The sequence below is a fragment of the Gopherus flavomarginatus genome, chromosome 10 (assembly GCF_025201925.1).
Source record: "Gopherus flavomarginatus isolate rGopFla2 chromosome 10, rGopFla2.mat.asm, whole genome shotgun sequence".
In the NCBI taxonomy this organism is placed as follows: Eukaryota; Metazoa; Chordata; order Testudines; family Testudinidae; genus Gopherus; species Gopherus flavomarginatus.
In genome coordinates, this window is record NC_066626.1 from 50991898 (window position 1) to 51015591 (window position 23694).

Sequence of the window (23694 nt, forward strand, 5' to 3'; positions counted from 1 at the left end):
AAAATATACATATTATTACAAAATCCAAGATGTCAGGGTTTCCCTGGCATTATCCTTGTTTTACTGGCCTGTATCTTGGTTTATAAATGTTCCGTTTTAATCTATATATGTCATTCATACAAACTCCAGGTGAGAATATACTGGGCTGAAAAACAACGCAAGTGGCAAGAAATGGAAGAGAAAGATCTACAGCGTCTGGCAGAACTGAAGAAATTAATGATTGAACAAGCAACTAAAGATAAAGAAAGGTATTAAAAGAAACAAAGAAAACAAAACAAAAAACCCTGAAAAGTGAATAGATGATCAACAGGCAAGAATGAGTAACTATTCTCTTCCTGATCTGATTTGCTCAGTTGCCCCAAATTTGGGATAAATTGATTGTTCTTTTTTTTATTTCCTATTATGCAATGAAACTCTATCCTACCATACAGTTAGAATTGGATTATGGAACCCAATAGCAACACAGTTCCCTGGACCAATTTGTGTATACATATGAACGAAACCATATTAAACAAGGCTTTATACTGGGTGAACTGCAAATTGTTGCAACTGGAACAGGATTCAACAATTTAAAACTGAGTCCATTGACTTCATTATAGTTTAGTGTAGATAACATCTTCCATTCCTCCATCTCATAGAACTATTTCTAATCTATTTGAGAGACAGGTAATGGGAGACATTTATATAGAATTGATTTCCTGCCTGAAAGATCCATTATTTAAGGTATACATACTCGTCGCTTACCTTTTCAAAAGTGACTAATGATTTTGTGAACTTTTGATTTTTGGGGGGTGGGGGGAAAGGAGATTTTTTTTAGGCACTCACAGGGCCGTCCTTAGGATTTATGGTGCCCTAGGTAGGATTATTAAACTGGTGCCCCTGTGCCTGTCTTGCTCTTAGCAACACAAACATAAGCTGACACTATTGGAAAACTTGCCACATGCATGTTATTAAAACCAGTTTAACATAGTTAAGCACACTGTAATACTGATGGACTAGCACTAAAGAAGTAGCACTATAGAAAAAATTCTGATTTGACAGAATGATGCAAATAATATAATTTTTTTTATTTGTCACCATAGTATTGGAAATTTCTTTGAAGAGGTATTGAAACAAGGATTAGTTTTTAATTAAAAGTAATCTTTCTGGCTTTTTTGGCCAGTAAGAATGTCATCGTATGACAAAGACAAAGTGACGTCTTGTCTGATTGCAAGAATAGCAAGACCAGTCTAGTGTTCCTGACTCCTTGTAGAGCGAAGATAGTTTTTAATGAGCTTTAGTTTTGAGAAACTCCGTTTTCCTGATGCTACTGTTACAGGAATTGTCAGTAGAATACGAGTGGCAACATACACATTAGGATATATGTCAACAAGTTTGCTGGTATGAGTAAACTGTACAATGTCCATCATTGATTTTGCATGTGGCAACATTGATGACAGTGTACTCAATTCTTCGTACAGTTCAAGTCCATTTAAATCAAAATGATCGCCGTGCTTCAGGAGGCTCTCTAGGTCAGGGGTCCCCAACACGGTGCCTGCGGGTGCCATGGCGCCCACACGGGCCTCTCAGTGCACCTGCGTACTGGCCCACCAGATGAAAAAGCTTGGGGATCACTGCTCTAGGTTCTTGCACTTTGTCATTAGTTGCTCTTGTTTTCCTATTTCGTTGAATGTAGTCCCGCTCAGCCCGCTACCAGCTGAGTGAATGGAACCCCAGGCTGACAGCAGGTTGAGTGGCTCAGCCAGGGTATCAGCTGCCGGCCTGCTCAGCCCACTGCCAGCCTGGGGTTCCTTGGGGGTCCACAGGCCAGCAGTGGGTGCTGAGTGGGGCCAGCAGCTGGGACCCGAGGTGGCAATGGGGCAGCAGCCGGAACCCCAGAGCAGCAGCGAGCTGAACCGCTCAGCCCGCCGCTGTGTGCCATCAAAAATCAGCTTGTGTGCCACCTTTGGCACATGTGCTGTAGGTTGCCGACCCCTGCTCTATACACTAGTAAGAAGATGAGCATATTATAGTTGTTGGAGGGCTCTATTTAGCAGTAACAGGGCTATAGGAAAGTCAGTCAACATTTTTTGTTTCTCTGATGAAAACTGGTCCACTCCCTTCCCCATACCAAACTTATGACAAATAATTGTCAACAACTTAATTTTCTGTTTTTGGCTAAGATATTGATTTTTTAAAAAAAAATATTGAAATTGATTTCAGGATTGTTAGCAAGCATTTTTGGCGAACAAATTTGTTAAATGACAATCTAAGGCCTGGTCTACACTATGCGCTTAAACCGATTTTAGCAGCGTTAAACCTATTTAACGGCGCACCCATCCACACTATGAGGCCCTTTATATCGATATAAAGGGCTTTTAAAATCGGTTTCTGTACTCCTCCCCAACGAGAGGAGTAGCGCTAAAATCGGTATTACCATATCAGATTAGGGTTAGTGTGGCTGCAAATCGACGGTATTGGCCTCTGGGCGGTATCCCACAGTGCACCATTGTGACCACTCTGGACAGCAATCTGAACTCGAATGCAGTGGCCAGGTAAACAGGAAAAGCCCCACGAACTTTTGAATTACATTTCCTGTTTGCCCAGCATGGAGCTCTGATAAGCACGGGTGGCGATGCAGTCCCAAATCCAAAAAGAGCTCCAGCATGGACCGTACGGGAGATACTGGATCTGATCACTGTATGGGGAGACAAATCTGTTCTATCAGAGCTCCGTTACAGAAGATGAAATGCCAAAGCGTTTGAAAAAAAATCTCCAGGCTACACAGTGCTGCGTGACAAGCGTAACGGAAAGCCAAAGAATCAAATGGACGCTCATGGAGGGAGGGAGGGGGTACTGAGGACTCCAGCTATCCCACAGTCCACAGCAGTCTCCGAAAACTATTTGCATTCTTGGCTGAGTTCCCAGTGCCTGTAGGTTCAAACACATTGTCCAGTGTGGTTCAGGGTATAGCTCATCAATTTACTCCCTCCCCCCACCATGTGAAAGAAAAGGGAAAGAAATCATTTCTTGACTTTTTTCAGTGTCACCCTATGTCTACTGAATGCTGCTGGTAGACGCGATGCTGCAGCAGTGAAGAGCAGTATCCGCTCCTCTTCCCTCCCTGGTGGCAGACGGTACAATATGACTGATAGCCGTCATCACTATCAGCCCGTGAGTGCTCCTGGCTTGCCTCAGGTGAGGTCGGCCGGGGGCGCCTGGGTGAAAATAGGAATGATTCCTGGTCATTCCCAATAGATGGTACAGAACGGCTGGTAACCGTCCTCATCATAGCAACTGGGGGCTGAGCTCCATCAGCCCCCTCCCTTTCCTGTGTAAAGAAAAGATTCTGTACTGCCTGGACTATCATAGCAGCGGGATGCTGGGCACCTCTCCTCTGCACTGCTTAATGTCCTGCCTGGACTATCATAGCAGTGGGAGGCTGCCTCCCCCTCATTTTATCTCACTATAACAAGTCACTGTTTCTTATTCCTGCATTCTTTATAACTTCATGACACAAATGGGGGGACACTCCCATGGTAGCCCAGGAAAGTTAGGGGAGGAGGGAAGCAACAGGTGGGGTTGTTGCAGGGGCACCCCCCGTGAATGGCATATAGCTCATCATTTCTGCGGGATCTGACACGGAGCAGCGATGCTCTCTGATACACTGGTTCTCTAGCACGCTTGCCCCATATTCTAGGCAGGACTGACTCTATTTTTAGAAACCATAACGGAGGGATTGACTCGGGGAGTCATTCCCAGTTTTGCCTTTGCGCCCCCGGCCGATCTCAGCCAGGGGCACCCATGATAACAGCAGACAGTACAGAACGACAGATAACCATCATCTTGCTGCCAATTTACAATAGCAGCAGACGGTACAGAATGACTGATAACCATCTTTGCTATCATGCAAAAGCAAACGAATGCTGCTGTGTAGCGCTGCAGTATTGCCTCTGTTAGCGGCATCCAGTACACGTACGGTGACAGTAAAAAAAAAAGCTGAACGGGCTCCATGGTTGCCGTGCTATGGCGTCTGCCAGGGCAATCCAGGGAAAAAGGACGCGAAATGATGTCTGCCGTTGTTTTCCCGGAGGAAGAAATGAGTGATGACATTTACCCAGAACGACCCGCGACAATGATTTTTGCTTCATCAGGCACTGGGATCTCAACCCAGAATTCCAAGGGGCGGGGGAGACTGCAGGAACTATGGGATAGCTACAGAATAGCTAACCAGAGTGCAACGCTCCGGAAATCGACGCTAGCCTCGGACCATGGACGCACACTGCCAAATTAATGTGCTTAGTGTGGCCGCATGCACTCGACTTTATACAATCTGTTTTATAAAACCGGTTTATGTAAAATCGGAATAATCCCATAGTGTAGACGTACCCTAAATGGCAACACAGTACTGCTTTCATGCTTGGCTCACCCCCCAGCCTGTTGGTCCAACAGCTGCAGTAGAGAAGGAGATAGGTGGAAAGCTGCAAGACCCCAAAATCCACTTCTTGGGGTGCAGAGTGGCAACAGCAGCAGCAAACCCTCAGGTCCAATCACACGCCAATGGGCACTGGTGAAGTTAGCACAGCATCTGATCTCAGGAACGGGGCACCCATGGAGCCACAGCAGCTCATCCTGCCCTGTTCAGCTCCATCCAGGGGAGAGACACACTCCCCAGCTAGGGTGACCAGATCCAGATGTCCTGACTTTATAGGGCCAGTCCCGATATTTGGGGCTTTGTCTTATATAGGCACCAATTACCCACACCTAGGGTGACCAGACAGCAAGTGTGAAAAATCAGGACTGGGGGTGAGGAGGGAATAGAAGCCTATATAAGAAAAAAACCCCAAAATTGAGACTGTCCCTATGAAAGCGGGACATCTGCTCACCCTACCCCAACCCTCTGTCCTGATTTTTCGCACATGCTATCTGGTTATCCCCCGCCGAGACTTGTGTGACCATTCCAATCCCGGTTCCCTATCAGGAGCGGCTCTAGGCCCCAGCATGCCAAGCGCGTGCTTGGGGCAGCAAGCTGCGGGGGGCGCTTTGCTGGTCACCACGAGGGTGGCAGGGAGGTTGCCTTCAGCGGCTTGCCTGCAGAGGGTCTGCTGGTCCCACAGCTTTGGTGGCCCTTCAGCAGGCATGCCTGTGGAGGGCCTGCTGGTCCCGTGGCATCAGAACTTCCGCAGGCATGCCTGCAGGAGGTCCGTTGAAGCTGCGGGACCAGGGGACCCTCCGCAGGCATGCCGCCGAAGGCAACCTGCCTGCCGTGCTTGGGGCGGCAAAATCCCTAGAGCTGCCCCTGTTGCCTATGGAGGAAGTGAGTTACTTCACTTTCATTCCTCAGCAGGCAGCCAGCCTCGCCTCCTCCCCCAGCACCACACCCAACCCAGCTCTGACAGAGGAGAGGGGGGGTGAAAGGGGTGCTCCGTGGGGGGAAGGGATAAGGGGGGGTGCTCCTTGGGGCAGGGGGGAGAAGAATGGATGTTATGGGCGACAACAAAGGATACTGCCAGAGCCACCAAGCCTGCCTCACCTCAGGCTGGGGGAAAGAGTCACACTCACAGTGAGTTCCTTCTCCCACCCCTTCCCAGAGACCCCAGCAGCCAATCCCCTCCCTCAGACTGTGCTGCATTCGTCTCCCTCTAGGACCCAGCAGCCCTGCTCTTACATTCTCCACTACTTCCCCTCTGTCTGGCAGAGTGATGCCTGCAGACCTAGTGGTGCCCTAGGCGGCTGCCTGTTCTGCCTATGGCTAAGGATGGCCCTGGGCACTGAAGAAGGGGGAAGTGTCTGATTTTCAGAAAATGTTGAGCCCCAACACTCTGAAAGTCAGGGTGACATCTTTTTAAAGTGTTTCAAATTGGATGCCCAAGAATTAAGATACTCAGTTACTAGTTACTTTTGAAAATTTAGACTTAGTCTTTACATGTGTAACATTGTATTTACAATATGAATCTTGGTATTTATTCTGTTCATATGTGATACTATGCCACTCCAAAGAAAGGTTTTCAGTAGAACTGGGTGGATTCCCCCATCCAAAAAGGATTATTTTAGAATTTTCAATATATAGAAAAAAGAGCATCTTGGTTATAGTTTTTCTACAATTTGGAACCAGTATATTTCAAAATGAGAAAAGAAAATGTCTGACATGCATTGCAATTTATTGGTTTGATATTATAGACAACTTTACCCTAAGGATTGGGGCCCACTGTGGACCAGGGGTCCTGTCCATTTTCTGAAACAGGAAGAAAGCCAGGAGCCAGTTTAAAACCAGGCTTTTTATCCAAAACCCCTTTCTTTGTCTGTTGGTCCCTGGGGAATCCCATTTGAATTCGTACATGCTCACCTTTCTAGGGAGGTGGCTTCTCTGGAGATGCTAAAACCTGAGTGAATTTGCCCAGTCACCCCCCTGCTGATCTCCTATTTACCCTTCCCATGGAAATTCATACAATTCCACAGTAACATTCAATTGCATTTTCAATACAATGAATTCCAAAGATGTTAAGTTAAACCTTACTGAATTAGTTTTATTTCAATAAATTTCATTCAGGATATTGTCAGTCTGTCACAGTATGAGCACTGTTCTGTCCTCTGTTCCACATCCTCTTGTTTGCCTCCTCTTTAACACACCTGCAATGGCTTTTCATTTAATTCACTGCACTGAAGCCATTAATCTTGTACTTTACCTAAGGCCATGAATGTTTGGGATTGAGATCCAGTTGAAATTATTGCCTGAGGCTATTTAAGAGTCAAGGGCGGAGAGACTGTATTCTGTTTTCCAGCAGTAGTTAAAAAAAAAATCAACAGGGTGGATGTGTAGAAGCCATTGTGTTGACTCTGTGCCATATGAGGACCCCTGTACAATGGAGTGATCCTGCCAAGGCCAGCTATGTCAGTGATGCAGCCTGATTCCAGTGATAGTGCAGTATAAAACAGCCACACAACAAACCAGAATTTAGTCTTTGTATTTATGAGCAATTTACTATCCATTACAAAAGATACATAAGCAGTACATGAGTTATTTTCTAATGTGTTTTTAAAAGCTATAGATATTTGGTTATATAGCATCATAGGGTGGGAAAGGATTATGCTAATAACTTATATAAAATAAAGAAATGGCACAATTCAGTAAAGAAATAATAGAGGTGAGATTATGAATCAAAAGTAAGTAAATGCTCAATTTTACGTTTACCAGACTTGTCATACTATACAAAATAAAACAGTGTAAGGAAAGGAAAAACTACTTACTGTTTGTTGAGCCTATTAATTCTTTGGAATTGTGTAATGCTTTTCATCTTCAGACTTCTTCACTAACATTAATCAAAGAAGGAAAGAGAGGTGTTACTGTTACTAGGTACCGTAGTGCCGCATGTGTGCTGCCTGGCACTCTGCGGTATATTAAGTATGCCAAGCTAAAATGAAATACGTGCCCCAGTGAGCTTACAGTCAAGGGTCATAATGCTATGTAGACTTAGATATGTGCTTAATTATAAGCAAGAGTAGTCCTAAAATCTTTGTAGGATTGGGCTTTACAAAACTAAGAATGGGGACAATACAGAGCAATACAGTACTAGACAGACATAGCATGGCAAGTGGTCATTACAGGTGGCATGTTTTACTGATCTAATGGATTTTCAGTAGATTTTTAGAGATAAATGGGGCAGGTTATGCTTATAGACATTGAATAGTATCGTTCTCTACAAGTAGTCCCATTGAAACCAATAGGAACCACTTGTGGAGCAAGTTACTTAGTTTCAACAAAGGTATCAGCATTTGATCCATTGAAAGTGTAAATGGGTACTTGTATGTGCAAATACCGTACCAATTTCCCTATATACACATAGGGCCGTATCCTCAGCTCATGTAAATTGTCATAGCTCCACTGATTTCAATTGACAATTTACACCAGTTGAAGATTTGGCCCATAAATTTTATGGATGCCAGCAAGGAGCTACTTCTGGAAAACCTGGCCCAACATGTGATGTATTTTAGGCCCCAGGTATCCAATGACTTAGCAAGATCATACAAATGTATGTCAGATATGGAAACATCTTCTAAGCTTTGTCCTTTTGTTTAACCACTACATAAAAACTACATGTACCCACAGCATTCGTGACATATTTATTCTAATCACAGTAACAAACAATAAATGATTATAGTCTGAAAAAAACTTGTATTACAAACATTTTTAAAAGTTCTGTTAAAACTTTTAAAATAAGCATGTTAGTTTTTTCCTCTTGAATAGTTATGAGTCTGGCTGAAAGCAGAATTTTAATGAAATTATACTTATCAGAAATTACATAAGTATGTACCCACAATACTTCAAAAGGTAGCTCTGCTGAAACTAATTAGCTAAACTCATTTGTCAGCTTGTTGCTTATTAAAATTGTTAGTTACTGGGATACTTAAAGTCAAAATTGAGTCTTAAAACATTAAAACTGTTTTGCCGCAAAATTAAAGTTTACTTTGAAATAAAAATAGTTAAAATGTTACTAAATACAATATAGTAAGTATAACAATTATTACAGTATCATGTGGATACTGTGAAGTTACAACAGAAGTGAAACACTTAAAGTCAACTATAAAATATTTATTAAGCTGTTTTAAACTTGGAATACTATTTGCAACTGAGAATATATTTACAAATTAAAATGCATTCCTGTTGTGTATGTAGCTTTCATATCTCAACTATTATCCTCTGCCCAGGAAGCTAAAGATCTTTGTTAATGCTGCTCCCGACTGGACAGCATGAACTACATGATGATCTTCTCAAGATAGTACAGGGGTTCTCAAACTGGGCGTCAGGACCCCTCAGGGGATCACGCGGTTATCACATGGGGGGTCGCGAGCTGTCAGCCTCCACCCCAAACCCCGCTTTGCCTCCAACATTCATAATGGTGTTAAATCTATAAAAAAAGTATTTTTAATTTATTAGGGAAGGTCACACTCAGAGGCTTGCTATGTGAAAGGGGTCACCGGTAAAAAAAGGTTTGAGAACCTCTGAGATAGTATGATCATGAAAATATGATGATCTTCTTTCTTCTTCTCATGAGCTAGGAGTGCCACTTCTTCAATACTTTCAGCCCTGGCTTGGTCAGAAAACAAGAAACAGAAACTTTGGGCCTGAATCATAGAGAATATTGGACAAAAATTAGGATCCATAAATGTGTTCTGATAATTAGCTAACGTGAGAATATTCATGGATAATTATCCATTCTTTAAACTCTGGTAAAATAGTTAAATAAGTTAGTTTCAGGTGTTTTGAGAAAACCTCATATTATTCATGAGATAGAGATAAAGAATTTCACCCTGGTTTTCAAGCAGAAATGTTAAAACCACAGTTTGATACAACTTGCCCAATGTTTTCATCATATATATATGCTCTATTGTACAGGGTTAAGTTTAGACAACAACTGTTGGAAAACCGCCTGATGGAGAGAAAAGAACTGTCCCTTCAAGAAGCCCATGAGAAAGAAGAAAGAGAGAGACGTCTTGAAGCCCTCAGGCAACAGGTGATTTTGTTTTCTGTGTATAGTATTTAGATATTCAGTTAAGCTACATAAAATTACATGAATATAACACATTACAAAAGCAATTCCCCAGCAATCAAGGAATGAAAAGGTTAAGGTTTTAACAGTAACATTACCTCTGCCACTTTACACACCCTTTGTGTTTTGTACTTCTGACAATATGCACATTAACATATTAAATGACACAGTGGAATCTGTTAACATTTGGAAGTGGATAGTTACTAATTTCTCTGAGTTGGGATCCTTTTCTCTTTTTCTTCTGTTGTTGTTCCTTTTAGTTTCAGTCCTGTGTAGAGGACCAGCACAAGGCTTATGAATCACTTCAGCCCCCAAAATGAGCGTAAATGGTTCATAGGCCATGGGTTGGCTCTGCACAGGATTGAGTTTAACTCTCTGTGAAGTTTGTGGAGTTCATGAAAAAACTGTATTCCAGACAGCACTTATCCAAGGTTGCCAAGTTAAATTTACTGTGATAATGTTATTTTTTTTCCTAACCTTTGAACATATGTCTTTGAAACATTTATGTTACATTTAATTTTTTTTTAATTTAATTTTCCCTGAGTTGTTTTTTGTCTTCAAGGAATAAAAGGGAAATCTAGTACTTAAGATTCTATGCTGTATTCATGGAGGTGCAGCATAGAAAGTGCAACCCAGAGTGTGAGTGGGGAGCAAGGAAAAGTTTATTTAAACCACTTTTTGTGTCTTTCCAACTGTGGGCTACTCTAGAGGCCAAAACAGTCCCCAGTGTAACTCAGGTCTTAAAGTCTGGGTACCAGCCTGAGTCCAGAATTCTACACTGCAATAAAACAGCCCCTTAGCCCAAGCCCTGAGAGCCTGAGTCAGCCGGCACAGGCCAGCTAAGGGCTTTTAATTGCAGTATAGACCTACCTGAGGGAGAGAAATGCATAAGAAAAGTGATTTACTGAAAAATTAAATCTTCCTGCACAGATGCAAGCTGTAATACAAATCTTGCAAACAGTTATGTGCAAAAGTAAGTTGACTGACATTCGTGATTTAATTTACTTCAAATGGAATGTTTTCAGCTCCTTTTGGATCTCCTGCAGAACTTTAGTAATGTAGGGATATTATCAACTTAAACTGTCAGATATCCTAGGTCCTAGTCCAGGGGTAGGCAACCTATGGCACACATGCCAAAGGTGGAACATGTGCTGATTTTCGGTGGCACTCACACTGGCTGGTTCCTGGCCACTGGTCCAGGGGGCTCTGCATTTTAATTTAATTGTAAATGAAGCTTCTTAAACATTTAAAAAACCTTATTTACTTTACATACAACAATAGTTTAGTTATATATTATAGACTTATAGAAAGAGACCTTCTAAAAATGTTAAAATGTATGACTGGCACGTGAAACCTTAAATTAGAGTGAATAAATGAAGACTTGGCACACCACTTCTGAAAGGTTACCAACCCCTGTCCTAGTCCTTAGTTGTCTCTACTCAGAGCAATACCCCAAATCCTCTTATGTCTTGACTGAAGTAGGCAAAATCCCTTTGCCAGCATGAGTACACTTTATGCATGGTTCTAGCACTAGAGTTTATGGTAACTCAGAAGAGCACTGTCTTTCTGTACAGGTTTCTGGAACATGCCAGCTTGTTACAGAGATACAGACTGAATTTACTTTCTTGAGTTTAAAAGGCAGGCCTAGGCTAGATTGTTCTCTTCTGGACAGAATGTCCTCATTACATTCCTTTAACATGTGTCAGAGCTGGTTTTCAGATAAATGAGCCTCAAAGTTCAATTGGCTGCTATTTCAGTCCTTTTTTTTTTAAACCTATTGAAGTTTTTTTAAGATTGAGTTAAATGATTGAGTTAAAATATTCTGCTAGAATAACCACATTATTTTGCGATGTCAATACAGCGAGTTACGAACACCAGAGTTATGAACTCACCAGTCAACCACACACCTTGTTTGGAACCGAAGGTACACAATCATGCAGCAGCAGGGACCTCCCGCTCCCCCCACCCCCCAAAAAAAAGTTCAAATTCAGTACAGTATTGTGTTACACTTAATTAATAAAAAATAAAGGGAAAGTTTTTTAAAAAAAAAAGTTTTGACAAGGTAAGGAAACTGTTTCTGTGCTTGTTTCATTTAAATTAAGATAGTTAAAAGCAGCATTTTTCTTCTGCATGGTAAAGTTTCAAAGCGGTATTAAGTCAATGTTCAGTTCTAAACTTTTGAAAGAAACACCATAACATTTTGTTTAGAGTTACAAACATTTCAGAGTTAGAAACAACCTCTGTTCCTAAGGGGATCATTACTCTGAGGTTTTACTGTATGTTCCAAACAAACTTGATTAAATCAGTTGAATCATATTGGTATATTTTTCTTGGTGGCAGTAACTTTGTGAGCTGCCACCATGCTGGTGACTGGTACATCATGGTTAAAATGTCTCCAAAAAAGGCTTTTGATGACGATGACTCAGTTCCACTTTAACTATTCCTCTAATCAATCATTTTTCTCCATCTTCACCTGATATTGGTAGGGTCTTACTCCATGAAATAGATCCCTTAGTTTTTATCTGGAGCAGATAAAGCTATTTAGAAAGTCCATTCAGTTGTTTATCATTTTGACGAGGTGAAACTATAGCTATAACCTTTTGGTTAGAGAGAGAGAAAGGTTGAATCTTCTGTCACGTACAGTTTTAATATTTTTTGCTTGCATTAGTTATCTGATTAGGTGTCAGCAATTATATCCTACTGCAGATTGACTTTTCTTCATACAGTTTGCTATATTTTTACAAAACAGTATTAGGCCACTTGTATATACTACGGCACAAAGAAACTACATAAAAATTGTCTACAAACTGCGATTTATACTGCCTTGCAAGAAAAATTAGATTTGACTCTTTAATAAAGTAGGACTGTTACTTAATATAACTACTAAGTTATTAGTCCACTTCTCTCATCTCCTTCATCACCTTTTGGTTGTTGGTTTTGATTGGGAAGAGTTCCTACATCTTTCTTAGAGCCCTGAGGACACCATCATTTTCCCTTGTATATTCAGTACACTCACTCAGTTGAGGGCTCTTGTACAGCCACCATAATTCCAGTCTTGGAAAGTCTGGTTAGAAATAAGCAGTTTCTCTTCTTCAATATTTACCTCTGCACATTCCTGCTTATAGGATGTACACACATGCATACTCAGCTTGGAGCCATCTAAAAGAACAGTAGGCTATGTGAGCTCTTCTTTGTGGATTTGACTGTTCACACCATAAGCCTTCAAAAGGATGAGCCACCCCTACAGTACTCATTCACTTCCAATAGAATATGTCTGTGGATGTAAGGACCATCTCTACTGTGCCCTCACTGTTTTTAGGCAGAATTTCTGCATTTACCTGTAGTTTTAGTTTAGTTTAGAATGTAGTGTAGTACATTTTGAAGTTGTTTTATTTGACCTATTTTGATTTAGACTGCTCTTTGGAGTCCTTCCATGCTCCAGAACTGCAGTTCTCAAGTGTTGCCTTTACTGGTTCCCTGTACCTTTGAACCATGCCTAATCCAGAAGGGTGGGTATAGGAAGTATCCAGCAGGCAGCAATGAAGTGTCGGTGACTGGTCAACACATTTTCTGCTTCTTTTGTTTTAATAAGGATCATTCTTCAGCTCCATGATCTGTCTGTGCAGCCTTTACACACAAAGCCTGAAAGCAGAGAAGCGCTTCTAAATATTTTCCTTATGCAAGAAGTCTTGAATCCTGGATCAGCCTCCTTCTAACTAGATTCCTACTAGTTTCCAGGATATTCTAGCTCTGCCTTCAGTCCTATGTTGATTCCAGGGTCTATTAATTATGTCTTGACTTCCAGAAGATGCTTGGTCAATGCTGAGTCTTTGTAAGCTCTAGGAGTTTCTTCTGTTCCAAGGCTTATATTGGTGATTATGCCCTCCACATCACTAGAGACTTTGGTATCTTCTTCCAGCAAGGAGGCCATAGTTCATCATAGTTTCTTTGGAACCAACAAAATTTTCAAGGCATTCAACTGACAAGACTGTTGTTGGTTGTGAGGTCGCCTCAATTCATTTTTCCTCAGCATAGTCAGAGTTGATAAGCGGGCTACCATCTAGATAACACATGACATCAGTGCTCCAGGATGTGCAACAGCTACCTCTGAGCTTCCAGACAAATTTTAAGGTTTAGGTTTTGACCTATAAAGCCCTAAATGGCCTGGAATCTGCCTACCTGAGAGACTCTCTCTCCCTCTGTAATACACAGCCACAGTTGTGCTAGGTCTCCCTCAATAGGCTTGGCAGGGCTTCCTCCATATGGGCCTTGGGGCTCTGCTATGCCTTTTCATCCCCCATTTGAAATAGCATAGATTTGGCTGATTTTCAGGGCATGCTGCATAGTCCATTTGTTTTACCTAGCATTTGACCCTTTGAGGTAAGGTGACTGAGGTAAGGTTGTCTTTGCGTGTTTAATTTATGTGCTGCTGTTTATTTAAAAAATGACAAAAATAATTAGCAGAACATGCATATTTTGTGAATGGGTATTTTTTATTTCTTCTAAATAAAATAGAAGTAAAACAAATAATAAAATACTGAGGTGCTAAGTCTTCTCTTGGCTGCCCAAGAATAAGATATGGCTTAGATGAGTCATCTCAGCACCAGATGGTGACTCTGTCATCCAAATGCCAGAAGAAGCATCATGGATAAAAGGAGAGGCCTCTATGGATGAGCAGTTTTGATCTGAGGAGACTGTTCTAAAAACGAGATTGGTTTGCTGCCCAGATCTGTAGTTACTTTACATAGTGGCCTAGATAGTGATAGGTTGCTGAGAACAGATGTTCAGTGCTGTGAAGGAGTGCAGAACAAACTACGTCAGTGCAAGGAGGAGTCTATGGGAGCCTGCTATTCGTTGAAGTGGACAATGATCTCTGCATAAACTGTAATCAGTAGGTTATTTCGTTTGTGAATGCCTATGTTGAAATTTTGGGCTAGTCAATTCAGTTCAGAGGAGTCAGGGGATCTATGCTATTATCCCTAAGCAGCTATTTGTGCTCAGTGAGATTCTTCTATTGTGTTCTGCCTGATGTCATCTTATGATGGTTCTTGAAGGGACATAAGGGTGTATTTCTATCAATCCCATAAACTGTTCCATCTTTTGACTTGAACTTAGTGCTTACAAGATTGACAGCACCATGTTCAGGACTCCTGGCAGACTGCTGTCTGTCTTATATATCACATTTGAATTTTTGCGAAATTTTCATGGATCCTCTTACCCTTTACCAAAAGCTCCAGCCAGTACAGTTCCCACTGTGGAGATTAAGCAAAACTATCATTTGTGGGTATCTAGACATATCTTTCTGCATGACCACTCTTTTATTTGGAATTTTACCCTGCTGCCTGTTCTAAGAGATCAGCTCTGCAATCATAGTTTAATTAACCCTTCTTAGTCCACCTCCTGGGGGATTGTAGTGCTAGTTCCTCTCTTAAATAGCTAGTTTACTAGTAAAACTGAGAGGAAATTATTGGCAAAAGAGGAGTTATTTGTCAATAACTCTTGTTTTGCTCCTGCATTTCCACATTTCTCACCTTCTGTGGCCCCCCATTTTCCCGCTTCTTCCGAGTTTTCTGACATTGTTGGATTCAGTGGAAGGAACTGAGGGCAGATGAAGTCACACATACTTTTTATAGCCTGGAGACCAATCATTTAGACCCACAGCAGGTCCCATTGCTTTTCCAGAATGGTTCAAAGTTTGGCATGGGCACACTTACATCTCACAAATGTGGAGCTGCACCAGGAATATGTTTAAAGGACAACTGTTCCTTGGTAAGGAACTTTTCTCCATGCCAGTCCACTTCATTCCAACTTCATTCCAGTTAGATAGTATCAACTATTTGACTAATAAGTATTTTCATGTAATGTTATTTAGGTTGCTGTTGTTGCTGAAATTGACCCAGCTAGAATGATGGCTGATACAGTGGCATCTAAAGGTAAAATGGGCATTGGAACTGAAGAAGAAGAATGTGTTCTTCAAAGACCACTGTTTACATTAAATACATACAATGAACAACAGGTAATTGCCTATCTTGTATAGTCTGTGTACAAATGAATATTCCCTTAACAGAAAGATTAATAATAGAAATTTATTGTCATTTGTGAAACCAAAAACACTGGAAAGAAACTAGTGGGGCTGTCAATTAATCGGAGTTAACTCATGCGTATAACTCTAAAAAATTAATTGTGACTTAAAAAAATTAATCATGATTAATCACAGTTTAATTGCACTGTTAAACAATAGAATACCAATTGAAATTTATTAAATATTTTGGATGTTTTTCCACATTTTCAAATATATTCAATTATAACACAGAATACAAAGTGCTTGCTTTAGGTTATTTTTATTACAAATATTTGCACTGTAAAAATTATAAAATAAATATATTTTTCAATTCACCTCATACAAGTACTGTAGTACAATCTCTTTCTCATGGAAAGCGCAATTTACAAATGTCGATTATTTTTCTTATATAACTTCACTCAAAAACAAAGCAATGTAAAACTTTAGAACCTACAAGTCCATTCAGTCCTACTTCTTGTTCAGCCAATCGCCAAGATAAACAGGTTTGTTTACATTTACGGGAGTTAATGCTGCCCACTTCTTATATGCAATGTTACCTTAAAGTGAGAACATATATTCACATGGAACTTTTGTAGCCAGCATTGCTAGGTATTTTCATGCCAGGTATGCTAAATATTCATATGCCTCTTCATGCATTGGCCACCATTCCAGAGGACATGCTTCCGTGCTGATGATACTCATTAAAAAAATAATGCATTAATTAAACTTGTGACTGAACTCCTTGGGGGAGAACTGTATGTCTCCTGCTCTGTGTTTTACCCACATTCTGCCATCTATTTCATATTATATCCATCTCGGATGATGACCCAGCATGTTGTTCTTTTTAAGAACACTTTCACTGCAGATTTGACAAAACACAAAGAAGGTGCCAGTGTGAAATTTCTAAAGATAGCTATAGCACTCGACCCAAGGTTTAAGAATCTGAAGAGCCTTTTCAAGATCTGAGAGGGACCTGGTATGGAGCATGTTTTCAGACGTCTTAAAAGAGCAACACTCCGATGCAAAAACTACAGAACCTAAACCACCAAAAAAGAAAATCAACCTTCTGTTGGTGGCATCTGACTCAGATGATGAAAATGAACATGCATCCATCTGAACTGCTTTGGATCGTTATCGAGCAGACCTGTCATTCGCATGGACGCATGTTCTCTGGAATCATGGTTGAAGCATGAAGGGACATAGGAATCTTTAGCACATCTGGCATGTAAATATCTTGCAGTGCCATGCGAATGCCTGTTCTCACTTTCAGGTGACATTGTAAACAAGAAGCAGGCAGCATTATCTCCTGCAAATGTAAACAAACCTGTTTGTCTGAACGATTGACTGAACAAGAAGGAGGTCTGAGTGGACTTGTAGGCTCTAAAGTTTACATTATTTTATTTTTGAATGCAGTTATTTTTTGTACATAATTCTATATTTGTAAGTTCAACTTTCATGATAAGGAGATTGCAATACAGTACTTGTATTCAGTGAATTGAAAAATACTATTTATTTTATTTTTACAATGCAAATATTTATAATAAAAATAAATATGAAGTGAGAACTGTACACTTTGTATTCTGTGTTGTAATTGAAATCAATATATTTGAAAATGTGTTACACATCCAAAAATATTTCTGTAAATGGTATTCTATTATTATTTAACAATGCAATTAATCACACAATTAATCATTATTATTTTTTTAATCGTTCAATTAATCGCGATTAATTTTTTTAATGGCTTGACAGCCCTAATATGTAGTTAATATATTTAAAATTAAAAAGTAAACTCTTTGACATGTATAATGTATTTCTGTAAAGGATTGTTGTTCTGCTTTCCCCTTCTCTGATTAGTATTATGTTAAACGTTTAGGGCAGGGATTGGCAACTTTTGGCATGCAGCCCACCAGGGTAAGCCCCTAGTGGGCTGGGCCAGTTTGTTTTCCTGCCGTGTCTGCAGGTTTGGCCAATTGCAGTTCCCACTGGCCGTGGTTCACTGTCCCAGGCCAATGGGGGCTGCGGGAAGTGGCACGGGCGGAGGGATGTGCTGGCTGCTGCTTCTCGCAGCCCTCATTGGCCTGGGACAGCGAACCACAGCCAGTGGGAGTTGCGATCCAAACCTGTGGACGTGGCAGGTTAACAAACGGGCCCAGCCCTGGCGTGCTACATGCCAAAGGTTGCCGATCCCAGTTTACCCTAAACTGCCCTTATAGAAAACTACATCAAGGGAGAGTCACCGTTGGGCGGGTAGCTATAAAACTGTAGGTCAGGGGTCCCCAACACGGTGCCTGCGGGCGCCATGGTGCCCGCGGGGGCATCTAAATGCGCCTGCGTCCTGGCCGGCGGCGGAGCAGCCACTGAAATGCCGCCGAATTTCCACAGCGTTTTGACGACGACGCCTCTTGATGATGTCACTTGTCGGTGGAAAGTAACATAATCGAGAGGCATCGCCGCTGAAATGCTGCAGAAATTCGGCGGCACCACCTCTCGATGACTCCACTTGCCACCAACAAGCGACGTCGTCGAGAAGTGTCGCTGCCGAAATGCTGCAGAAGTTTGACGGCATTTCAGTGGGTGCTCCACCACCACCACGGCCCTTCATCTGGCACCCGCCAGACGAAAAGGTTGGGGACCACTGCTCTAGGTAGTGGACGTTTTTCAATGAAATGGCAAATTATTCCATTGTCTGGGATGGCTCCTCTACAAGCCTAGTCAGATGTAAAAGGAAAACACCAAATTAAAATAATGATACTCTTTCTCTCAGTTTGAATCAGATTACTGAGGACATTCCCAGTTCTGCTTGAAATAGAAATTAAACAGTAGTACAACAGCATTAGAGGTTGATTTGTTTTTCCCCAAAAGCAATAACCATATGTTTAAAAACACTATCTACGCTCTAGAATAATGATGTGGAAAGTCTGTTTAGAAACATACACTATTAGTATACTCGTGAAGTATAACTTTTAGCCCTGCATCTGATGAAATTAAATGATGCTGTTAGTTAAGGCTGCTAGATAGTTTTCATTATGAGAACTTATTTTCAGTTTCTTATAACTTTGCCAAACTTTAAGCATTCAGATTGGACTTTACAATGTTGAATATGCCGTAAGCTGTGCTTTTTTTTTTTATTTAAGTTTCAGCAGCAATGGTTCAGCTCCTTCCAAGAAGAAGACAAAAGAAAAATAAATTGTTTTGGCCCTTTTTTAAAAAAAATTGTAACTGTCTCATCGAAAAGCTCTAGTACCTCCGTATTTTGGAAAAGGACTCAAAATTTGTCAGGCAGTAACCTTGGTATCAGGGATGTTCTCTTTGCTGTCCACATGGAAATTCACTCAAATTTAGCCAAGTTAGAAGCTTCTGTAATATCAGTTTGTACATGGCTAGTAGAGACTTGTTAGAGTGTAGCACCTAAATTATCCAAATGTTGTGTCTGCCGTGAGTGTGCTCCATCTTCTCACAGCTCCTACACTCCAGCCAAACTATGCTTGTCCCCACAGAGTGGCTGAGCATTTTCCATCCCAGGGCTGCAGCGTCAGAGCAGGATTTTTCCTGCATTTGCTCCTCCCTGACACTGTAGACCACTGTGGTACTGGGCTCAGAACTGAGAACACTGTTGTTCTCTCTCCTGTGCCCTCAATACTCCCCTGGTGGTCCCCAGGCAATGAGGAGGAAGAAGGCACACTGGAATATAATGGGCTGAGGAGTGAGGGGGAGGGAAGGGTTGCAGGAAACAGAGGATGGGAGTGGATAAGGAGTAGAGAGGGAGCAGGGAAGGAGTAGGAGCTGGAGGGTGTGGATTGGAACAGAGAGCAGATAATCTCCAGTGCAGCATCTGGAATTGAGCCCAGGTACCCTCAGTCTCCATATACCTCTGCTGTCAGCAATGAGCTGTGAAACCCACTGACACAGTGTGTATCTCATCCCCCGACCCCACCCCAGTGGCCTGTCCGCATATAGATTAACAGGCTCTTACTGCTACCTTTTACTTCATTAATTCAAGTGGAAGAGGTCTGTGCTGTGGATTTTAAGATCTAAACCCTGTTGATGGTGGAAGCTGGGAGTCAAAGTTGTTCCATATGATGGAATTTCTGTTTTGTTTTTTTAATTAGGCAAGTACATTAAAATATGTTTTAAAAAAAGTTAAGGTTACGAAGTTAAGCACTGACAAATTAGGAAATACCAGAATTAAGATTATTTTGTGCGTATGCATTATGATACAGTTTTTAACTGCATGATCACATAAATTTTTTCCACAGGATCCCTGTCTCATTCAGTGCTCAGGATTGCTGTTGCTCTGGGAATAAATCAGGATTGTGAAGTGAATGAGGCTGTCTTCTGCAAAAAATGAGGCAGGGCTCCTACAGAAGTTGGGGATACCACCACCACCTATTCTCACAAGGGTTGTGAAGATTAATTAATATTTGTGAAACACTCAGATAACTACGGTGTGAACACCATAAAAATCCCAGAAAGAAATTAGTAAATATATCTTCAGTGCAGGGCTAGGATGGCATGCATTAAATATGTCCTTCAGCCACACATTAAATGTAGAGAATAAAAAGCAATACTGAGTAACTCATGAAGCAGAGATCCTGCGGGAAAAATATATGATCATGAAGTTAAAGATTATGTATATGTACAAGGAGACTGAAATAAAATTGCACAGGCAATGTTAATTTTGGCATTTTCTAACTTTTGAGTCCTTGATTTTCCAACTTGAATGTTCGTTTAGCATAGGTTTTTATGTACCGGTAATATATAGAGACAGGAAAATGTATATGTTACATTTTTGAGAAAGTATTAATACTGATATTTTGTTTCTATTCATCATGATTATATTTTATTTTAACAGATCATTTCTGACCCTAGAATTCGTGTTGAGCTAGCTCTTCGAGAAGCTGGACTTCATAAAACTCCTTATGCTAAAGAGATTTTACCAAAAATTCCTCCACTCAAACTTCCAAGAAAGGACATGGAATCAACAGTCTTTAAAATGTAGAATCCAGAATGGATTTCAGAACTCTTTGACTATCCTCTGGACTATAATAGGAAAATTTTAAAGAAACTTCTTTAATTTAGATAACTTTGTGAATTTAGGATACTTCATAGAATTATGGAGTTCTCAGTCAGTGCAGTCATTTAAAAATAAATTTATTTCCTATGGAATGCATAGTAGGCCATTTAATATTCTCCCCACAATCTTGAATAGAGTTTTGGAATGTCATGTTCTTTAAGAACTTTTTACTGAGATAGTAATCTAATTATCTGGAGCTAAATCAACCCCTTATGTAAAAGCTTCAGGAAGAGTCACTGTGCATGGAACCCTGTGTTAAGATTTCCACACAGCATCATGTTTGAGATGGTGTTTTCCCTCATTATAATCACTGTGGGGTCCAAACCCAAACCTGATGGATCTCTGGGGATCTATGGGAGGCATGGGGTCATCAGCATGTCCCCTTACTGGTTCTGATCCTTGGAAGCCTTCTGCCAATTCCCACCATGGCAGCGTGGTTCCTTTGGAGCTACACTTATAGGTAGTCTCCCCCTGGCCCACAGTAGCACCTGAGCATTCCCCAGGAAACTCTGTGGGAAAGATTATATAATGTGGGATCCTGCCCCCAGATTTACCCTTTTTCAGCCTCCCCCAGTGAAGGCCCTGGAGAGGGCTCCACTGGGTGTGTGATAGTGTTGAGTCTCTTCCCTGCAGAAGACGTGATATCTGTATGTGGAGGGCTCTTCACACACACATCACACAGAATACAATCTGGCACTTGGTAAACAGCATTTTGAAGAAATATTTTTTGTGTTAATTGGCAGCACAAATCTAACATAACATCACAAAAAAGTCATTTTAGATGGTAATATAGTACATAGATGCATCCAACATAACTTTCGTATCAGGTTATATTACCTGAGAATTTGATTTTTTAATTATAAAAACTTCATTATCATAAATGCTTCTATTATTCCTTCATTATTATAAGAGGAAACTTAACCTTTCTCTAAAATTAGAAACCAATTTGGTGCATCATGTTTACTGCAAACCAATCCAAACAATTTCATTTTGCAATTTAGTCATTCAGAATACATTATAAAATTAGAAATAACATTTTAGCGCTAGGATCTGTATTTTGGTTTTTTGTTTTTTTTTTTTAAAGGATTTTTTTTCATTTACATGAAAGGGAAATTGAAAAGTAATTTTGTATAACTTTGCTTTTTCTAACTTACATAACATGCATGTAACATGTATGAAAACAAGAAGTATCAAATATGCACCTAGCAAGCTAATCACCATTCAAGAAACTATTTGCATATGACTGAGAATATGGTCTTTTTATTTCATTTTACATTATTTGTCAAATAATATATACACATCGAAATTTCTTATTCAGACTTTCATAAAATACATACACTGTATGGCTCATGCTGTATTAAGGGACAATGAATATTAGAATAAAAATAAGATATGTGCAATTCCCTATCGATCTGGTTACATATGTCCCTAGTCAGCATAGTCTCTGAATGCCTCAGTCATTAATGGATTGTACACTCACAATGTCCCAGTGATATAGGAAGCACATCCCCATTTTACAGATGAGGAACTAAGGCACAGTGCAGATTGAGTGACTTGCACAAGTTCATACGGGAAGTGTGCATCTGACGCAGGAGCTGAACCTGTCCTTTGGGACCCAGTCCAGTGCCATAGTCATGTCTCCCTACTCCAGTATCTATGCTCTCCTATTGTTAGCATGTTGTACATGTAATGTTTGGACTTGACTTCTGAGTGTTTGTGCCCATATTACAATTCTGTGTTTATTTGTGCAACAGATGACTCCTAGATTCATAGAAATGTAGGACTGGAAGAACCTCGATAGGTCATTTAGTCCAGAGTCCTGTCCTCAGGTAGGACTAAGTGTTATCTAGACCAGTGTTTCTCAACCTGGGGGTTGGGAATGAGATTAGAGGGGTTGCAAGTGAAGGTAAGAAAAAACATCTGTATGCCAGATCAAAGTTTATTTTTACACAGAAACAAAGTATAAATTCACTTTTTATGAATCACGAGTCTTACAATCATGATATAGCATATTTTTGGGTAAAAAATTTCTCTGCTAATATAAGAATATAGGAACTGAAATTACTTAATATATTTACATAGATTTAAGAGATTCATTTATTAATGCTGGTGGGCCAGTATTATTAATAATTTACTTAATAATATTTACGATAGTGGGTTTCAGTTTTTTCAAGTCTTAGTATAGAGGCTCACAGTATTTTTTTTTTAAGTCCAAAGGGTGTTACCTTCACAAAAAGGTTGAGAAAAGGCTGATCTAGGCCATCCCTGATGAGTGTTGTCTAACCTGTTCTTAAACACCTCCAATGACGGTGAGTCCACAACCTCCCTAGGTCATTTGTTCCAGAGCTTAATTTACAGTTAGGCAGTTACCTAAATATTCCTTTCTTCAATATAACCCATCACTCTTTGTCCTGTTCTCAGTGACTAATGAGAATGATTTATCACCCTCCTCTTTATAACGATCTTTTATGTACTTGAAGACTGTTACCATGTCCCCCTTCAGTCTTCTCTTCTCCAGACTAAACAAATCCAATTTTTTCAGTCTTTTCTTGAAAACCATGTTTTCTAGATCTTTAATAATTTTTGTTGCTCTCATTTGGGCTTTCTCCAACTTGTCCATATTCTTCCCAAAATGTGGTGCCCAGAACTGGACATAATACTTCAGTTGAGGCCTTATCAGTGCCGAGTACAGTGATAGAATTACTTCTCTTGTCTTGCTTACAGCACTCCTACACATCCCAGCATAATGTTTGTGTTTTTTTGCAACTGTTTTATATTGTTGTCTCATATTTAGTGATCCACTATAGTGATCCACCTATAGTGATCCACTATAACCCACAGATCCTTTTCTGCAGTACTCCTTCCTAGGCAATCATTTCACACTTGTTTTTGTGCAACTGATTATTCCTTCCTAACTGTAGTACTTTGCATTTGTCCTTATTGAATTTCATCCCATTTATTTCAGACCATTTCTCCAGTTTGTGAAGAACACTTTGAATTCTAATCCCATCCTCTAAAGCACTTGCAACCTC

General features: G+C 40.5%; 1 protein-coding gene across 5 annotated transcripts in view; it reads left to right on the top strand.

The window, feature by feature from the left end:
• CCDC148 (coiled-coil domain containing 148) overlaps nt 1–22053 on the top strand; it is a 120832-nt gene extending 98779 nt beyond the window's left edge. For all 5 annotated transcript variants that reach the window (XM_050969244.1, XM_050969241.1, XM_050969240.1 and 2 more), the window contains 4 exons: nt 130–248; nt 9374–9491; nt 15400–15543; nt 20441–22053. In XM_050969244.1, coding sequence (XP_050825201.1) covers nt 130–248; nt 9374–9491; nt 15400–15543; nt 20441–20587 — 528 coding nt within the window. In that variant the 3' untranslated portion in view covers nt 20588–22053. The remainder of the gene's footprint in view (nt 1–129; nt 249–9373; nt 9492–15399; nt 15544–20440) is intronic.
• Nucleotides 22054–23694: the final 1641 nt, after the last annotated feature.